Source organism: Rana temporaria, chromosome 1 (genome assembly GCF_905171775.1).
Source record: "Rana temporaria chromosome 1, aRanTem1.1, whole genome shotgun sequence".
NCBI lineage: Eukaryota > Metazoa > Chordata > Amphibia > Anura > Ranidae > Rana > Rana temporaria.
The window spans coordinates 386,432,877-386,454,034 of record NC_053489.1 but is presented as its reverse complement, the minus strand read 5'-3'; the positions used below and the strand labels follow the sequence as shown (position 1 = coordinate 386,454,034).

The 21,158-nt window shown below is 40.3% G+C and overlaps 1 protein-coding gene across 18 annotated transcripts in view; it reads left to right on the top strand.

Moving 5' to 3' along the window:
• Nucleotides 1-21,158, top strand: part of ADGRL3 (adhesion G protein-coupled receptor L3) — a 1,059,382-nt gene that overhangs the window by 931,099 nt on the left and 107,125 nt on the right. For 7 of the 18 annotated variants that reach the window (XM_040322545.1, XM_040322546.1, XM_040322544.1 and 4 more), the window contains one exon: nt 3,766-3,894. The exons of 5 other annotated variants lie outside the window; for them this stretch is intronic. In XM_040322545.1, coding sequence (XP_040178479.1) covers nt 3,766-3,894 — 129 coding nt within the window. The remainder of the gene's footprint in view (nt 1-3,765; nt 3,895-21,158) is intronic. 6 more of the 18 variants (XM_040322557.1, XM_040322556.1, XM_040322550.1 and 3 more) reach the window with 1 other exon arrangement.

Below are 21,158 nucleotides of genomic sequence, written 5' to 3'. Positions count from 1 at the left end.
GCAGTAGCCGACACCCCTTATGCTACAGTGGTGGACTGTGCCTCAGCATCCTCCCCGTCAATGCAGTACCTGTAACACCTTTTTTTTTGTTTATAGCGCACAAAATTAAAAATGCAGAGGTGATCAAATATACCACCAAAAGAAAGCTCTACTTGTGGGAAAAAAAGGACGTCCATTTTGTTTGGGTACTGCATCGCACGACCGCGCAATTGACAGTTAAACCGATGCAGTGCCGTATCGCAAAAAATTGCCTGGTCATCAAGGGGGAAAATCTTCCAGTCTGTAAGTGGTTAATTCAGACCCACTTACAAAGATTTATGCTAAGGGTCTCAATGTGGTCACAAAAAAAAAACATTAGTAATGCTAAAAACAGTTTTTTCCACTAAAGTATGGTGTTGCTAGATAATCTATTCTGAAAAAGCATTTTATCCAAGTAAATCTGATTTTCCTGAGCGTTTATCCATTGCAGTGAGGCTGACCCAGTATATATACTTTTATACATACCCTGTGTATGTATTTTTATTCTAACTGGAATTGGGCTGTTAAGTGCAATGTGTTTGTATGTTTTTATGATTTGGTTTGGAAGAAGGCTTACATCCACACTTTTTCAGATAATCCCTGGTATAACGTTTATAATGCTGTGTTTTGTATGATCTGTATCTTATCTGTCATTTTATCATCACAGCATCCCCCAGCTGTAGGCTTCAGCGCCAATGAAGCACTAGGGGTCTAGGTTTCCCTTCCAACTTTTTGATATGGAAACGAGAGACAGAGCAAAAGTATGTAGGCATAGGACCCATCCTCTGCCACACTCCCTTAAAGGTGAATCATACCCAAAACAAGATGGGTTTAAAACCACAACTATTCCTTTATACTGGCTTTTGAAATTTACAAATGCAGCAATTTAGAAATTTAATGAAAAGTTTAGCCCTGGGAAACACTTTTTGAAAGATAAAAAGGGCATTTTATATACTACAGTTGCAATAAAAAGTATGTGAACCCCTTTGGATGATACGGATTTCTGCACAAATTGGTCATAAAATGTGATCTGATCTTCATCTAAGTCACAACAATAGACAATCACAGTCTGCTTAAACTAATAACACACAAAAAATGTAATGTTACCATGTTTTTATTGAACAGACCATGTAAACATTCACAGTGCAGGTGGAAAAAGTATATGAACCCCTAGGCTAATGACATCTACAAGAGCTAATTGGACTCCTTTTGGCTGACACCTCACTCCAATCAATGAGATGAGATGGGAGGTGTTGGTTACAGCTGCTCTGCCCTATAAAAAACACACACCAGTTCTGGGTTTGCTTTTCACAAGGAGCATTGCCTGATGTGAATGATGCCTCGCACAAAAGAACTCTCAGAAAACCTACTATTAAGAATTGTTGACTTGCATAAAGCTGGAAAGGGTTATAAAAGTATCTCCAAAAGCCTTGCTGTTCATCAGTCCATGGTAAGACAAATTGTTTATAAATGGATAAAGTTCAGCACTGCTGCTACTCTCCCTAGGAGTGGCCGTCCTGCAAAGATGACTGCAAGAGCACAGCGCAGACTACTCAATGAGGTGAAGAAGAATCCAAGAGTGTCAGCTAAAGACTTAAAAAAGTCTTTGGCATATGCTAACATCCCTGTTAGTGAATCTACAATACATAAAACACCAAACAAGAATACATTTCATGGGGGGATTCCACAGAGGAAGCCACTGCTGTCCAAAAAAAAACATTGCTGCGTGTTTACAGTTTGCACAAGAGCACCTGGATGTTCTACAGCAGTACTGGCAAAATATTCTGTGGACAGATGAAACCAAAGTTGAGTTGTTTGGAAGAAACACACAACACTATGTGTGGAGAAAAAGAGGCACAGCACACCAACATCAAAACCTCATCCCAAGTATGGTGGTGGGGGCATCATGGTTTGGGGTTGCTTTGCTGCGTCAGGGCCTGGACGGATTGCCATCATCGAAGGAAAAATAAATTCCCAAGTTTATCAAGACATTTTGCAGGAGAACTTAAGGCCATCTGTCCACCAGCTGAAGCTCAACAGAAGATGGGTGTTGCAATAGGACAACGACACAAAGCATAGAAGTAAATCAACAACAGAATGGCTTAAACAGAAGAAAATATGCCTTCTGGAGTGGCCCAGTCAGAGTCCTGACCTCACCCCAATTAAGATGCTGTGGCATGACCTCACGAAAGCGATTCACACCAGACATCCCAAGAATATTTCTGAACTGAAACAGTTCTGTAAAGAGGAATGGTTCAAGAATTACTCCTGACCGTTGTGCCAGTCTGATCTGCAACTACAGGAAACGTTTGGTTGAAGTTATGCTGCCAAAGGAGGTTCAACCAGTTATTAAATCCAAGGGTTCACATACTTTTTACACCTGCACTGTGAATGTTTACATGGTGTGTTAAATAAAAACATGGTAACATTTAATTCTTTGTGTGTTATTAGTTTAAGCAGACTGTGATTGTCTATTGTTGTGACTTAGATGAAGATCAGATCTCTTTTTTTGACCAATTTGTGCAGAAATCCATATCATTCCAAAAGGGTTCACATACTTGTTATTGCAACTGTATATATAACTATAGAGACCAGACCAAAATGAAGATGAAAGAGGGACAGAAGGACTTTGTTGCAAATGAGGGGCAGTCAAAATCGGGGATAGTTGGGAGCTATGGGGGGGAAGAGTCTGCTTAGTGCAGAGGGAGCTTAAGGGAGCAGAAGATCAGGTAAGAACTGATTTTGTTATTTCTCTAGAACTAAATGTGCATTTAACCCTTCCACTGGGAAGGTGTATTTTTACTTTCATTGGAGTTCAGTTTTTATTCACACCCACTTATGCACCCATTGTACAAACGTATGAAAATAAATCATTACTTTGAACTCCTTAACCCCCACCCATCAGCCCCCATCCCCCCAAATGGAAATTGGAAAACCTTGCAGAGTCTCAGGCCTCGTACACACGGCCGAGGAACTCGACGTGCCAAACACATCGAGTTCCTCGGCCAGTTCAGCACTGAAGCCGCCGAGGAGCTCGGCGGGACGAGAGCTCCCATAGAACAACGAGGAAATAGAGAACATGTTCTCTATTTCCTCGCCGAGGTCCTCGTCGGCTTCCTCGGCCGAAAGTGTACACACGGCCGGGTTTCTCGGCAGAATTCAGCCAGAAACTCGGTCGGAAGCTGAATTCTGCCGAGGAAACTGGTCGTGTGTACGAGGCCTCAGTCTTGAGCGATGATAGTGTGATCATGCTGCACGTCCCCCTTTCTACTCATGTTTATAGTTTATCATTTGTATAGCAGCTAGAAATTCTGCGAAAGCACCTTTAATATGATTCACAATTTTATACAGTTGTAATATGTAATTTATGTAATACTATTGATATTATTTAAATATTATTTTAAATATGCTGCTTACATATTTTCTAATAGATCAGCATCTGTCTCACTGATGCATGATGCATGGCTAATCAGCCCATTTTTCTTAAATACATTATATACATATATGATGAATGTAAGTTTTTGTTCAGACAAAAAAAGATGTGTATATTGATATTCATTTTAAATGTCAGTCTGCTGTTTGTTGTTCTAAACATCAGCTGTCCTTTGAAGTGGACTGTTGTTATAGCTGTCATTCACTGATGTTTACATGTTTGTTTTTAATACATAATCTTAATTGACCTCTCTTGACTTTTTTATTTTTTTTGTTTGTTTTTTTGTTTTTTGTCTTTTTATTGGGCTATTCCAGGAGCCATGGCTAATCATCTTATTACCAATGCTCTGCTTCGTCCTCGTGGCACTAACAATCCTTATAATACATTGCTCGGGGAATTGGCTGTCTATAACAACCCTTCTGTAAGCATATACAAATTACAAGGTGTGCTCGAGTTTTCTAAATATTTTTAGTAAAGTCCCATTGTGCCTTTTTGTATTGCCATTTTTAATCTATAAAGCACAATACATATTTCAGTCAAACTTTCTTAATGCCTGAAATGTAGCAGTCTGAACTGCCTAGTAAGGCTGTTGATATCAGTAGTGTTTATCATTTAGCATATGTGCTGACAGAAAATACTCACTATTGATTTCAATAAGTTGATTGATTGGAATAGCACATTTTGTTGTCGTTTTCTCATTGCATTTTTTGCCTCACATTTTTATGTTTCAGTTGCTTATTATGTGCTACATCAAGTACATTTTCATCAAATTGTTCAATTTCTCTTTTTATTCCTTATTTTCTAATTACATTATAGTTGTGAAGTTATAACTTGTATTAAGCGTTATTTCAGTGTTTGTTTTTAACTTAATAAAACAGGTAAGTGTGACTTAGATGGCTGTATAATCATACTTGACTAATTTAGTTTGTGTGTTTCATGTTCTAGATTGGCAGTGGAAGTTTGTCTTTGCCTTCAGTTTTTATTTTGTAAATCAGTTATGAGGGTGTACTTTGACACATGGAATGAGCAATCATTCTTTTAGATATCGATTTTCAGTTTTTTTCCACAAAATCACAGAATGTGTGTTCATTAAAGGCACCTTTGCATCAATATAAATCGATGCCATAAATACCTTTTTTTAAATAATATTTTTTTTTCACATCATGTTTTGAATATTTGAATGGAACAGTGTATTTTTCACCTGTATTGCACATGGATATAGTCATACAAAAGTAACTCATAGAGTTACTGTGATGCCCTAGAAAGGATGAGATCTTAGACACCATGGGGCAGATCCACAAAGATATTACGCCGGCATATCTCTTGATACGCCACGTAATTTCAAATTTTGCGTGTCGTATCTTTATTTTGTATCGGATCTAAGCTGCAATTTTTCGATGGCCGCTAGGTGGCGTTTCCGTCGAATTCCGCGTCAAGTATGCAAATTAGCTAGTTACCGCGATCCACGAACGTACGTCCGGCCGGCGCATTTTGTTTATGTCATTTGCGTTCTGCTTTTTCCGGCGTATAGTTAAAGCTGCTATATGGTGGCGTTCTCAATGTTAAGTATGGCCGTCGTTCCCGCGTACAATTTTGAATTTTTTACGTTGTTTGCGTAAGTCGTTTGCGAATAGGGTTTTAACGTAGAATGACGTCACCGTCGTGAGCATTGGCTTGTTCCGGGTTAATTTCGAGCATGCGCACTGGGATACCCCCACGGACGGCGCATGCGCAGTTAAAAAAAAACGTTGTTTACGTCGGGTCACGACATATTAACATAAAACACGCCCCCATTACATCCATTTGAATTCCGCACCATTACGCCGCCAAAGATACACTACGCCGCCGTAACTTGCGGCGCAAATTCTTTGAGGATTAAAAAAAAAGAATATTAGATACGCTGCGCCCGGCGCAGAGGTACGTGGATCTGCCCCCTTATATGTACTGTATTACACAGGTTATTAACTGGCTTAATTGACAGGATATAAAAATCAGAAAAATAAAACTTTTAAACCCCATTCCGACTTTATTAAAATAAAGTACAGTATAATCCATGACAACTTTGTTGCTTCATTCATCTTTCATCATGTTAGTTTTGGTTAAAACAAAGAAAATCAGTTAATATTGAGCCACATATGGGGACAGAAACATAATGCCATTCTTAGAGCACCACTACATCTGATTGGGGACAGGAATGAGGGTCATCATTTTAATATATTTCAGCAAAACCTTTTAATACTGTATATTTTACACTAATTATGTTTTGTTTATTTTATTGCTGGCAGAAACTGCACCTTGTTTATATATCCGAATGGTGCAGAAAATGCTTTTATTGAATCTCCTAAACTTAATGGCCCATCTCCTGGATCGTGGGTGACAATTCTGTTGCCTCTTAGTGGAAATTTGTTATTTCTTTATTTGTTTATTGCTATCTAAGTCTCCATGAGAGAAATTTTCTGCACTGGAAATGCTTCTTAACAGGGACAAGGACTGTAATGAAACTATAATGAAAAATGTGTTTTTAACCCCCTCTTGTTGTCAGTGTCCCCATTGGAGTCATTCTCACTTCCTGTCCTGATTACACAACAGGAATTGAAGAAAAATCTCCGCAATTAGGACACTGGCCGAAATAAAAACTCGTCCCTCAGACACCATATTCATAGCAACTCGAAAAAAGAGATACTGTACTCGCCATAGTGTAAAATCAAACTACGCATTTAATAACTAAAAAGTAATGCACTTATGTCATGGTGGACTTCACAGTGGAATGTAAAGGCATAAATATAAAAAGCCAGCCAGCTACAATAGAACGCCCATCCTTCCGGTATAGTAAACAGCGTGGTGACGTCAGCATGTCGCTCCAACCGATTTGTTTCATCACAATATGACATGGTCCCTAGGGACTTAGGAACTTGTTGACAAATCCCTCCCACCAAGCCATTGTGTTCTCCTGGCAGGAGGTCGGGAAAACCTGTACCCGCCAAGAGAAGTCAGTGATTGCTAACGACAATATGAGCCGCTTGCACTAATCGCATGTTAAACCTGACAGGCTGATTGTACCATAGTTAATTGATTGGTACATTCAGTCTGCCCATACATGAATCTTGGCCGGTTCCTATTGAACATCTATGGCTGGCTTTAGTGGCTTCAAACATACTTGGGACAAACATAGATCTATACTCAGACAAGAGTAAAAATACAAAAACATGTATACATTTAAAAAATAAAATGGGGATAGTCCACTTAGTCTTTTTTTTTCCGTCACTTTTCTATGTTTCTTATGGCCCGGATTCACAGACACTGGTGCATATTTATGCCGCCGTAGCGTATCTTCTTTACGCTACACCGACGCAGCGCAGAGAGGCAAGCACTGAATTCACAAAGCCAGTGCTTCCAAATCTGCGCTGGGTTTCCCAGGCGTAAGTCGGCGTAAGTGGAAGTGGGCGTGAGCCATGCTAATGAGGCGTGACCCCATGCAAATGATGGGCCGAGCGCCAGACAGATACATATTGCCAATATTCACGTCCTACGTGAACTACGTAAAATACGTCGGCTTGAGTTCCCTGGGTCAGCCCTTTGCATGGATGCTGCTGAGTTACACCTCCTTTATGGGGCATAACTTTACGCCGGATGTATGACTTTACGCGCACTGCGTCGGACGTACGTACGTTTTTGAATCGGCGTATCGCCCTCATTTGCATATGTGAATAGAAAATCAATGGGAGCGCCAAATACGTCCAATTTAAATATGCGCCCACTCTACGCCGCGCAGGCAAGTTACGTCGGTCAGCTGAAGCCTATTTTCTGGCGTATCTTAGTTTGTGGGCACGGCGCACAGATATGAAGGCGCATATTTGCACTTACGCAGCGTATCTCGAGATACGTCGGCGCAAGTCCTTTGTGAATCCAGGCCTATGTTTCTAAGTTATAATTCACTGACTTAAATAGCCAGTTATTGTTGCCAAGTGCATGCAAACAGCAAGGTGTATTTCTTTAACAGTACTTGTACTTCTAGACAAATTAGGGTAGCTTGGTGCCAAACTGTTTCCTGTTTCAAATTTAAACAGTATTACCACTTTTTAACTGTGAATGTAGCCTCACCTTTTACCCATATTATGATTCTGAGCTTAAATCCATTAAAATGTATTATTTTATTTTTAAAGAATATTTTCTTTTCAGAACAATTTTTTTTATTATATTTTGGACTTCTTTATCCACAAAAAATAGGTAGGGCAATGGGGCCATTTTTTTCACCCAGCTACACCTATCAGGGGAAAAAAACAGCTCTTCAAACCCTTTTTTTCTTATCTGAATAATGTATTTTTCTGCAGGGACTATAGCAACAATTTCATTTTTATTTTTGTTTTTATTTATAATGAATCAAGTGTTAGAATTTGTGGATTTCCATTTCATAATATCTGAAGTCTTAAGTTTACTAATCAATCAAATCACTAATATATTCATTAACTGGATTATATTTTGTATGTGTGCCCAGATAATGTGATCATTGCTAAAATATTTTTAAGAAGTTGACATTTTCTAATAATCATAACAATCAATGTAGAAGTGTAATCAATAATCAAGATGCTATTTTAAAGCTTAATTTACCCAAAAGATAAAAAAAAAAAAGAATATTTAGAACAGCTAAAACAATTAAAATTCTTCTTGTAAATGAAAAAGACCACCTGCATTTACTCATTGGTAGCAACAAAGAAAAGGAACTCCACATATGTAATGTATATTTTTAAATGCCTTTGGAATAAACAGTATACTAGAAGGACACCGAAAACAATAAAATCAAATAATTATTAAATATAGATCGTATATAAAAGGTTTCTGTAAACACAATGGGGGGGATTCAATAAAGCTGCTGTGCCAATCTTCTGGCATTTATCCCGCCTGTTATGTATGCGCCAAATTCATGCATTTGAAACACTTTTTGTTCTGACAGCGACTAATGCGCCAAATTCAAATAGTTCTAAAATGCACAACTATTACATTGTGTCACATTTAATACAACAAATGTAAAAGTGGAGCTAAGTAAGACTAACTTTCTTTTACCATACAGAGAGAAAAACTGGCTCAGGCAGATCTTGCAAAAAAAATGTCACTCATGTTCATTCTAAAAGTGATGCAGCATGAGCCAAATTTATGTACATGTTCTGGACAAGTACAGGAATTTGGCTCTTTCTTCGCCACTTTTAGAATCCATGAAAGACACTTTTACAAAACTTGTCTGTGCCAGTCTTTATGAATTTCAGGGAATATCTCTACAGATCCTTTGGACCTACAGGTTACCTTCTTTTACAATTAATAGAAGAAAATTAAGTGACATACTGTTATTATGACTTTTACCTCCTTCTAATATAGCCATTAATATTGTGAACAATGGTATTTTATACTTTATTAGCAATCATTAGAGATAAGCTGAACGTACCCGGGGACATGTACCAAAGTAAAAATATTGTTTCACAGGGAAAAGCCATTTTATTACATTTTTTAAGGTCATCTGTTTCTAAATAAATGGTCAGGTATACCCTTCATGTATAGCAGATGCTTTTCCTAGACATGGGTCTGGTATAAATTTTAGGGGCAAAATAAAGTTGGGAGAAGGGCCCAATCATGGGACCTGTCAAAGTGTCATGACGAGCTCTTCTCCAATTATGGAGGTCCATTTTCAGAGTTAAGAAGAGGAAACTCCATGGAACATTGCAGGAAGTACATCACATTTTACATCCCATTCAAAAATATGGGCTGTGAATTGTGTAGCCCAGCAACCTGAGGTTTGTTTACATAAGTTTCCCATTTGGCGTAAACTGCTGCTGCTGATGTTTCATCAGTCTGTACATTTCTTTTACTCATATTCTCTTCACTCCCAGCATCTGGTCAGTGCAGTGCTGCCTTCATGTTTTATAAATCAGCAGATGAATTCCATTTTCACTCCATTTTCCTCACTAGAATTGACTAGACTGAGTTTTGCACACTCTCTATTTTGCCTGTTGGCACTCTTGCTGGACAGGCATGCAGCCTTCTCTGTTGAGTAAGTGCCCAATTTTCAGAACCATTCACTGATCGCTACCCTTTCCACCCTTCTCGCCTGTTTGGAGTGGGGCAGCTGACTTTGGACTTTATCTATTCTTCGTTGAAAAAGGTGGTCATTTGTTCTCTACATTCATGCATGTAAGCAACCTATGCCTTGCGGTATACGATGGTCTCTGGTTTTCACTTGTATTTTGTTTCTTCCTCCACATATTGGTTAGGTGGCTTTACATCTGAATCACTGATATGGAACTTTTAGCTTAAGAATTCTGACTTTCTAATGTAAAAAGCATTTAATCCATAGACAGCTATTCTACTAGTATTCTTAGAAATAGGGCAGTAATGACATGTACAGTAATTCAGTACAGGTTTCCTTTACATAAAATGGGTTGTTCTCTGTTAAGCATTTAAAACATAAAAATAGCATGTTTCCCTCTCCCAGTTGCTGGAAGCTGGGCACATCAGAGATGGGGGCTGAAATATGAGTATCAGATCCCATGACCTTCAGAACTAGGGGTGCTTTAGGGAGAGCTTTTTTAAAAAAAATGGTTACACTCCTCCTAAATCACCAGTACAGCAGGCTTTTTGGCACATATAAAAGCACAGGAAGGAGAATATCAACATTTTGGTTTTGTGCATTCTATCTGCTTTCCCATGGAAGGCAAGTAGGTTATGATTACTCCCTGGTTCATGAACCTGTAAAGAGGGTCATATGGTTGTTATCTGTAGGATTGTCCTAAGTGAGACCTCAGATCTTTTATTTATGTTGGATTACCCTGTTTATGATCTCCTTAACTCTTTGTGGATGAGAATGTATTTTACCATGTATCAATTAATTAATTAATTAATTATTATCAAAGTGAGAGAGAAAATTTACAAATATATGTGTTTTTAATATAATAGTCATATTACTATATAACACAGCAAGCAAGGGAGGGCCTCATTTACACAGGCATACTTACACGTACGCCCATTTGAGGGCCGTGTTCTGTCTGCATGGGTTGCACAGGTGTTCTGTGCATACATATGCAGGTAATCCCATTCCTGTCAATTGTTTTGGAGCAGCTGCACTGCTTTTTGAAATCCATGTGGGTGCATGTCCCTGAATGCAGACAGTGTGCAATCAGGGACACGCACCCACATAGACTTTAAATTATTTTAACAGCAGATCTGTTTGTGCAGCTACTGTGTCCCTATTGACATGAATAGGACTTCCGCATGTGGACGCATGGAACACCTGTGCATCCCATGCAGGCAAAACACGGCCTCACACGGGTGTACATTTTGTAAACAAGGCCTTAAAATTAAAATTACTTTGAGGTAAACTTTACAATTATAAAATTGTGCTTACTGAAAATATGCAATGTTTTACTTTTAAGAGACCTACGGTCACAGTATAAAAAACACACAATAATCGAGCGCACTCCCTATAAATGTCTGGAAGAACAATACACGGGATATGTAAGGTGGAAGTGAAATATGGAGGGGAACGGGGGAGGGAATAAAATAATAAAAAAATTATAAATAATAATTGGTGTCCAGAGATAAAGTGCTCTTATGGAGATACAATAGTCCAATTCAGAAAATGTCCACAGCACTATATGGATAAATAATACCTTGCTTAGGTGGCAGCCAGCTAGCAGATGAAGCAATCTGTAGAAGGACAAGAAGAAACACAATGCAGCGCCTTCTAAGCGTAGCGGGTGAGTTTAATAGTAGCAAATTTGTGAAAGCATATAAAAGACCTACTCACAATACTGATGTAAGTGAGGGCATGACAAAGTTCAAGGTACAAGGTATCATCCGCGGGGTACCCGGAGACGACGAGGTGTCCTCATGCAGGTGTGTAGAGCTGTCCTTGCTTGTACAGCAGCGGTGGCAGGGATCAAAGCGCCCTCGGAACCAACGAGAAGGGATCAGTTCTCCACTGTGTGCTGCATTCGACGTCACGTCCGGGCGCGGGAGGTGCGCGCGTTCGAGACTTTCAAGTCTCTTCTTCAGGCTTGACAAAGCCTGAAGAAGAGACTTGAAAGTCTCGAACTGACAGTCAGCTTCATCGGTTAACTGATGGAAAAATCCATCAGACCGTTCTCATCGGATTGACCGATTGTGTGTACAGGGTATTAGGGTGGTGAGGATGTTGAACTCCCTTCCACAGTTGGTGGTGTCAGCGGAGAGTGTGGTTAAGTTCGGAAAATGAAACTACTAAAGAGTAGACACACACATTCTCAGGTTGAACCGGATGGACCAGTGTCTTTATTCTACCTTATCAACTATATAACTATGTAAGATCATTCAGATTGATAGGCGTATACCATGCTTGCTAGTTACACGCTGCATTCCTTGTAAATGATCAGATTTTAAAACCTGTACTAACATCTGTGACATGAGCAAAACACATATAAAATTGTCTGTTTCTGTGGCCTTGCTATGGTTCAGCTGCTTTAGTTTACTATTAAATGCATTCCTTTTTTATTACAGGTATTTGTATTGCACTAACAATTTACACAACCCTTTACATGTACAGTATATTGTACATTCACATTGTCACTGCCCTTACAGTCTAAGGCATTTTCTTAGGCATTTTGTGCAGTATCAGCATCAAGACACCTACTAATTCACATTCGCTTTTACGGGTGGCAAAAATAAGAAACATATATTTATACCATATTGGCATATTTTTATATATATATATATATATATATATATATATATATATATATATATATATATATATATATATATATATATATATATATATATATATATATATATATATATATATATATATATATATATATATATATATGTATATATGGACAATGCAAGAAGGTGTGCTCCTAATCCCTTTCTGGAAAATAAATGTAATTCTTTGAGTTAGCTATTTCATGATCTTTTACTGTGTATTGCTTTTCTGGGATTCTGGTACTTTGCCCATTGTGTCTATTCTAAAATAATACAATGCATACTCACCTTTACTCATTTTGCTGTGAGATTCTTTTATGAATATTTTTCTGGACTTCTAGGGGCCCATTTTGTTTGATCCTTGCTTGCAACTGCATCTATGGTCTATGTCTGCTTCCTGGTCCATTACTTGTGCCCATAGATTTTCTTATTGCCTCTGGTATCAATTGGTTTCTCTTCTATAGTGGTCTCCAAGCTGCAGCCCTAGGGCCAGATGCAGCCCTTTGCTTGCCTTCATCTGGCCCTTGAGGCATTATTCCTGCCGCTGACTTCAACAATGGAGCATAATTCCTGGCACTGCCACTAACAATGGGACACTATACCTTTCACCAACAATGGGGCACTATTTCTGCCACCGACACCAACAATGGGGCACGATTCCTTCCACTGACACCAACGATGGGCCATAATTCCTTCCACCAACAACACAAATGGAGCACTATTCCTCCCACTGACAGCAACTATTTCTCCCTCCAATACCAAAGATCGGGCATTGTTTACTCCCACTGGGCACAGTTCGGTTCCCCTAAAGCCTGAAGGACATTAAACTGGCCCTTTCTTTAGAAAGATTGAAGACCCCTGTCTTAAATAAAAGTAAGTTAAAAGTTTGAAATCCATAACATACTGGAGAAAGTTCATATTTATTTTGGCCAATTAATGCTTTGATATCCCCTCTGGGATGCTTAAATTGATGGGCAAGCAAATGTTGGATTGACCTGCTTTGTTTATAAACTACATTAGTTTAACCACATCAATACTGGGCACTTTTGTCCCCTTTCTTTCCAGACCAATTTTCAGCTTTCAGCGGTCTCGCACTTTCAATGACAATTGCGCAGTCATGCTATGCTGTACCCAAATGAAATTTTTATCATTTTGTTCACACAAATAGAGCTTTCTTTTGGTGGTATTTATTCACAACGCCGTTTTAATTTTTTTGCAAGATAAGCGAAAAAAAGTGGAAATTTGGAAAAAACATATATTTTCTTCTTTCTATTTTAAAAGAAATCCGATAAAATCGAATGTTGTTACAAATTTAAACCAAAATGTATTCTGCTACATGTCTTTGGTAAAAAAAAATCCCATTGGTTCAATTGGTTTATGTGATTACAAACAGATGTACGCAGATGATCATGTACAGATGCGCGCAGGTGATCACGGACATATGTGTGCAGATGATCATTGGAACATATGATTTTACTGTTACATATGTGGGGGAGAGGTGTTTTTACTGTGTGGGGACACTATTTTGGGGACATTGTGTGAGGACATGTTTGTGGACACTAGGCTGGTGATCCGTGTGAAAAAAGCTGTAAACAAAACAGCTCATACCCACTGATCACCAGCCAGCTGCATAGATCTGCTCACCTCTCCTCACTGACTACTTTCGTGTGAGGAAAGAAGAGCCGATTGCCTAGCAACCGGCTCTCTATTTACATCACATGACGGCTGTGATTGGACACAGCCGTCATGTAATCAGGAGGGCCAATCACAGAGCCCTCCTGCCCATCAGAGATGCGCCGTGCATCGTGATAGCACCACTGTGCAGGCAAGCTGGCGATCCCCCTCCTTCTGAGGGACATTCCTGAACATCCACTCAGAAGGAGGAAGCACCCACCTGGTCGTATATGCGGTGGTTGGGTGGGATGTGGTTAAGTGAATCAGTGGTTATGAAAATAACAAGTATGACTATTCTCAGCAAACAGTTTTCCAACTAATACAGGTTACAGCATTGTAATTTTTACAATTTGCAGTATCATATCCATCCACTAAGTTTTTGTAATATAATGTAGTTTCACACATACACAGGGTTTCCTCCTTTTTGTTCTGCTGTTTTCTTACTGTGTTTTGTAAATTGTCATCCTTATTTTTATTCTTCGCACCTTACATTTATATTGTTTGCATTACCTGTAGAACACTTCCCTTATATGAAAACATTTTATCAAACTTTTTTCATTATTTCTAAATGTTTATTTGCTCTTTACAGTTTTCATATTTTTATCTGTCATTTTTTTCTTTTGCTCAACAAAAGTATACATGGTTTTCACTTTTTGGTAGAATGTTTTAATACTTTTGCATTTTAATTGTGTTGAGGAATTAACAAGTACTACATCTTTCAAGATGGTAAACCCTGTTTGCATCTTAGAAATTTATTAGTGCTATAGATAATAATGAAAGTCAGCTGTAAGGCCTCGTACACACGACCGTTTTCCTTTTCACGATCGCGTGTATGTTTTTCGTCGAGAAAACTGTTGTGGATCTCGAAGAGAAAAAAAGAGAACATGCTCTCTTTTTTCTCATCGGGAGTCTCAATTTCCTAGTCGTGTTTCTCATCAGGCTGGTCTACGACGAGAAACACGTTCGTGTGTATGCTAAGAAACCCGCACATGCTCAGAACAAAGTATGAGACGGGAGCGCACCTTCGGTAAAAGTAGTGTTTGTGATGGAGATAGCACATTCGTCACGCTGTAACAGACTGAAAAGCGCGAATCGTCTCTCACCAAACTTTTACTAACATGCGGTAACACGAGATTAGCCAAAGCAGCCCCAAGGGTGGCGCCAGTGGAATTGAACTTCCCCATTATAGTGCCGTCGTACGTGTTGTACATCACCGCGTTTTGAGAACGACAAGATTTTGTCTTGACAGTGTGTATGCAAGGAAAGCTTGGCAAGATTCTCGACAAGCCTGACAAGAACCTCGTCGAGGAAAACGACGTTTCTTTTACGACGAGATTCTCGGTTATGTGTACGAGGCCTAAGACAGTATTGTATGAAGATACAGAATTAGCCAGTGCATTACAACGTATCTGAATGCTGAATGACAAGTATATGTAAAATATCACAGACGTGACTAGGCTAGGATGTTTGGCAATTCTGTTCCTCTGAGAAGGTATAAATACCAAAAGCTTGATGATTTACAAAAAAACTGTGTTTGTACAGAACATACTTATTAGACAAATGCATCATTGCAATCCACTAACCTGTCTAGCTGATGTTCAGTGCATAGAGTGCTTTGAATGTCCACATTTAGTTGCTGTTATACCTTCTGTTGCACCTCTGAGAAACATTTTTGAAAAAAAGGCTGAAAACTTGCCAAGCAAATGTTCATGGATCAAGCTCAAAGGCATCTAAAAATCCTATAAGCTATGCTTAGCACTGGAATCCCTGGGCCAGATTCAGAAAGAAATATGTTACGCTGCGGCAGCGTAACGTATCCCATTTACGTTAAACCAGCGCAGGTTTACAGCGTAATTGCCTGATTCACAAAGCTCTTACCTGTAAACTTGCGGCGGTGTAACTTAATTCTGCTCGGCGCAAGCCCGCCTAATTCAAATGGGGTAGGCACCATTTAAATTAGGCGCGTTCCCGCGCTGAACGTTCTACGCATGCTCCGTTAGGAAATTTCCCGACGTGCATTGCGCGAAATTACGGTGCCCCGACGTTTTTTTTTAAATGCGACGTGCGTTACGGCGTTTAGTATTCCCAGACGTCTTACGTAAAAAAAAAAAAAAAACGAAATTCGATGCGGGAACTATGGCCATACTTTAACATGGCTGATCTAAAGATAAGCCATGTTAAAGCAGGTGTAAATTTGCGACGGGTAAAAATGACTAGCGACGACGTACGGGATTGCGACGAATGCGCGGATCTTCGTGGATCGCCGTAACTAGTCATTTGCATATTCTACGCCGACCGCAATGGCCTCGCCACCTAGCGGCCGGCATAGAATTGCATCCTTAAGATCCGACAGTGTAAGTCAATTACACCTGTCGGATCTTATGGCTATCTATGTGTTCTATGAATCAGTCGCATAGTTATGACGGCCGGAACACAGAGATACGACGGCGTATCAGGATATACGCCATCGTATCTCTTCTGTGAATCTGGCCCCCTCTTCTTAGCATTAGTGTATGGACTATGTTGACTGGTACTTGAACTCCTGGCGCACGAGCAGAAAGGTTTGTGTATGCACAGGACAATATCTCCTTGTGTGCAGTTCACAGGTGATTTTAACAGACTTAAGGTTTTATGCAGCCTCCTTGAACTATAGCCTTGCACATTTGATGATGGTTTATTTCTATACAGTGTTCACAAATAAAAATGATAACAGCATGTAGACAGACCTAAAAAACGTATCCTAAAATATTTATTTTTTAAGCACACCAAGGCTTAGCTGGTGTACATTCAATAGCAAATCATTATTGATAATAAATTGCATACATAGTTACTATAATGAGCAATTGATAGATTTTGCGTCAATTGTATTATTTTATACTGTAATAAATCAGGCCATTACAATACATGTATTTTATTCTGTACTTCCTGAATGGAATATATGCTTGGAGGGGTAGTTACATGACTACAATGCCTGCAGCTATATGTGGTTTGTTAAGAGGAATTGCGTGGAACATACTGTTGCTTGGTAAAGGTCCCTTCAAAAAGATATTTAAGTTTCCTATGGATTCTGGCAGACAAAATAAAATGTTTTTTTTCCCCAGTGGTAAAATAGTATCACCAAAATTATCAAGTAAGAAGCTAGCCATTGGTATAAACCTCCCCAATTGATTTCCCAGAATAAATAATAAAATTCATGTTCAGAGAGAAAATGTGCACTTGTAAGGCAATGGTTTTGAGAAGACAAAAACTACTGCAAGAAATCATGCCAGTGGGGTGTCTAAGACATATAGCCATTATGGTACTTAAAGCGGGAGTTCAACCATTTTTTTTTTTTTTTTTTTTTTCCCTTAGCTTCCTGCTCGTTCGGTCTAGGGGAATCGGCTATTTGTATTAAAATATGATCCGTACTTACCCGTTTTCGAGCTGCATCTTCTTCCGTCGCTTCCGGGTATGGGTCTTCGGGAGCGGGCGTTCCTTCTTGATTGACAGTCTTCCGAGAGGCTTCCGACGGTCGCATCCATCGCGTCCCTCGTAGCCGAAAGAAGCCGAACGTCGGTGCGGCTCTATACTGCGCCTGCGCACCGACGTTCGGCTTCTTTCGGAAAATCGTGACGCGATGGATGCGACCGTCGGAAGCCTCTCGGAAGACTGTCAATCAAGAAGGAACGCCCATTCCCGCAGCCCATACCCGGAAGCGACGGAGAGGATGCATCTCGTAAACAGGTAAGTAATGCTCATATTTTAAAACAAATAGCCGATTCCCCTAGAGAAAACGAGCAGGAATCTAAGGGGGAAAAGTGCCCTCTAAGGGTGAACCCCCGCTTTAACTAACTAGTGACCACCAAGTACTGAATATTAGTTTTTCAACAACTGTAAAAAAAAAAATTGGATGGTGAATAAGTTTAAGGCTAGGTTCACACCTAATGCCGATGCCACTCCCAGCAGGGGTATTTTCATGCCCGTTCACTATTTCAGGTCTGATTTCGGACCTGAAACGGACCAAAAGATGCACAGGGCTCCTGTGCAAATTTGATCTAAAGCCACATCGGAGACATGTGAACCGGCTCCATAGAGAGCCGATCACAAGCTCCTGCTATTGCGAATTGGATGCGGATATCCTGAATCCAATTTGCAATAGTGTGAACCCGGTCTAAAGGTTTTTAGGATGTGGACCATCTTCCACAGATGGTGCTTTTTGATCTGAAAATGCATTTGTGGCTGTTGATAACAGATTACTGGATTACTAAGATTAAAAACTAGTTGAAATCTTGTGAACGTTTTGTGTATCTGCTCTGTGTACAATTAGCACACACTGCACATTCACTTCACGTTCATTCACACTTAGATAACATTTGTTTAAATTGAAATGGGGAATAAGTGCACTTTGAATAGACAGTGCTTTTTCAATTAATTAAAGTAAAAATAAAACCAAGAGCAGCTCCCTGACATGTTGATACCAGCCTGCATGTCCTTCAGCATAGAGCAGAGGTATGAAAGGGTTCCACCAAAGTAGGGGTACCCTCCATTAATCCATGGACCCATTAACCCAGTCAGGGGCTCTTCAGCACTCATGCAGAGTGACATCACAGCCCATAATTTTTATTAGTCCAAATATGTGCTGTGATGTTAAACCTCCCATAGTACAATTTAAAGCAGACAGTGTCAGGATCCCTTATCATTTCCCTACCAATAGTTGAGAAGAGAATAAGAAGAAGCTGCTCTTCTATTCCTTCACATGTCAGCACTGTAGGTGACCAGAACATCAACCGTTTTTAAATGCCACTGGAACCTGGACAGCGAGTATGAATAAAATTAACAGTACAATTGTTATTTTACAAAGATTCATTCATTGTAAAAAATTGTGTGCTGGGTCTATTCCAAAATATTGAGGCAACTATTTGCATCAGCTAGTACTGTCAACTAAACTTATTTTTGTCTGACTCATTCGACTTTTCATGTTTTCAACTTATTTGTTTTAAGTAAAGCCAACGACATTTTTTTCATTTTATAGACCATAGTGTTTTAAGTTGGAAATACATACCTTAACTTGTCTGGAAATATATTTTTAAGTAAAGCCAACTACATTTTTCCAGTTTATAGACCATAGGTTCAAATAAAGCCAACTCAATTTTTCCAGTTTATAGACCATAGGTTTATTTCAAGTCCTAATTAACTTCTTTATTTCAAGTACTCAAGCACTGTCACATCAGTCCCTGCCCTCAATGACCTTTCAATCTAAGATCCCTAACTCACATTCATACATAAACATACTAGGTTCAATTTACACAGGAGCCAAATACCATACCAGTATGTCTTTGGAGTTTGGGAGGAAGCCTGCACAAGGTAGAACATACAAATGGCAGTCAGGGAGTGTCATGGACAGAATTCGAACCAGCGGCCCTTTTGCTGCTAGACGAAAGTGCTAACCACTACACCACTGTGCTGCCCTATTACTTAGTTACTTAGGGCCAGATTCAGGTAGAAATACGTTACGCTGCGGCGTAACGTATCCCATTTACGTTACACCGCTGCAGGTTTACAGCATAAGTGCCTGATTCACAAAGCTCTTACCTGTAAACTTGCGGCGGTGTAATGTAAATCCGCTCGGTGCAAGCCCGCCTAATTCAAATGGGGCGGGCACCATTTAAATTAGGCGCGTTCCCGCGCCGAACGTACTGCGCATGCTCCGTCCGTCAAATTACCCGACGTGCATTGCGCTAAATGACGTCGCAAGGACGTCATTGGTTTCGACGTTAACGTAACTGGCGTCCAGCGCCATTCACGGACGACTTACGCAAACGACGTGAATTTTTAAATTTCGATGCGGGAACGACGGCCATACTTAACATGGGTTACACCACCTAGAGGGCAGCCTTAGTTTTACGTGGCGTATCTCGACGGAAACGACGGAAATTTAGAGCGACGGGTAAAGCGTACGTTCGTGAATCGCCGTAACTAGTAATTTACATATTCTACGCCGACCGCAATGGAATCGCCACCTAGCGGCCGGCCTAGAATTGCATCCTAAGATCCGACGGTGTAAGTCAATTACACCTGTTGGATCTTAGGGCTATCTATGCGTAACTGATTCTATGAATCAGCCGCATAGTTACGACGGGCGGATCACAGAGATACTGTATAGTGGAAGGTAACCTGCGCTGGGATAAGGAGTGTAGACTGCTGCCCCCCTGTGTAGCCCCTATAACGGGGATGTGAAAGAGATAGAAATGTAAATGGGGTGGTGGCGCTGCCTAGTGCACGTAGGGCCTACTCAGGTATGAGTGCCCAAGTGCATCCAATAGGGCTGTGAGTGGCTAGGGTCCCAGCAGTGCAAGTGAGCTAGGAACCCACTCAGAGTGATGTTATTGAAATAAGGTGGTGCAGATGTAAATAGTAACAATGTACCAGATCTATATGTACTATGTATCAATCTACCAATCATATAACACAATCTACATATACCAGGGCTCAAAATTTCAAGCCCTGAGCTACTAGCCAGGCCTCAAGAGTTACTCGCCACCAGTTGCCCCACCTAATTCATACACTGCTCCACACCTAATTGCGCCCCTAAACACGCCCTCGTAGATTATCTCATGGAATGACACTGTTAAATGTTTTATGCAGAATCAAGTTACACAATTAAATATTACCAAAAACAACTTTAACAAAATGGGACAGGGCACTGGGGACAGACCAGAGGGACAGGGCACTAGAACTGGATCTCTTCCCCATTCTCTTGCAGTCTCCTCTGCAACTCCCATCCATCCATCCATCCTCTCCCTCTCCTATTCATCTCATCATCAGGAGCCTGTGTGTGGCTCCACGCTTGCATGTCCCCACTTCCCCCTTTTATTCAGGCTGGTTCAGGCAGTGAGGAGAGGAGCTGCAGCACAGCGGGAGGGAGTACAATCCAGCGCCGAGATCCACACAACTGCACAGCCGTTGACACCATAGCACAGCGCACACTGACACCGCACAGCACACATTGAGACCAGTCTGCTCACAGTGCTCGGGCTGAACTGCTGGACACCTACATAGAGCACAAGGAGAAGAAAACTGCACAAACTGGAAGGCTGCCACTCTCATGTCAGGGCAACTTTCAGTGAGCGCTGCACTGCCTACCTGGGACACCCGGAGTGGTAATTTTCGCAATCCTCCACCTGGCTCATTACTTCCTGCTCTCTGCTCTCCAGCTACATTGGTCGGGGGGAGGGGGAAAGGCTCAGAGAGGTCATACTGTTAGGTCCCATGGCTTAATGAGAATTGTAAGGAGAGCACCGGTGTACTGCTCTGCCTGTGCGCGGCTCAC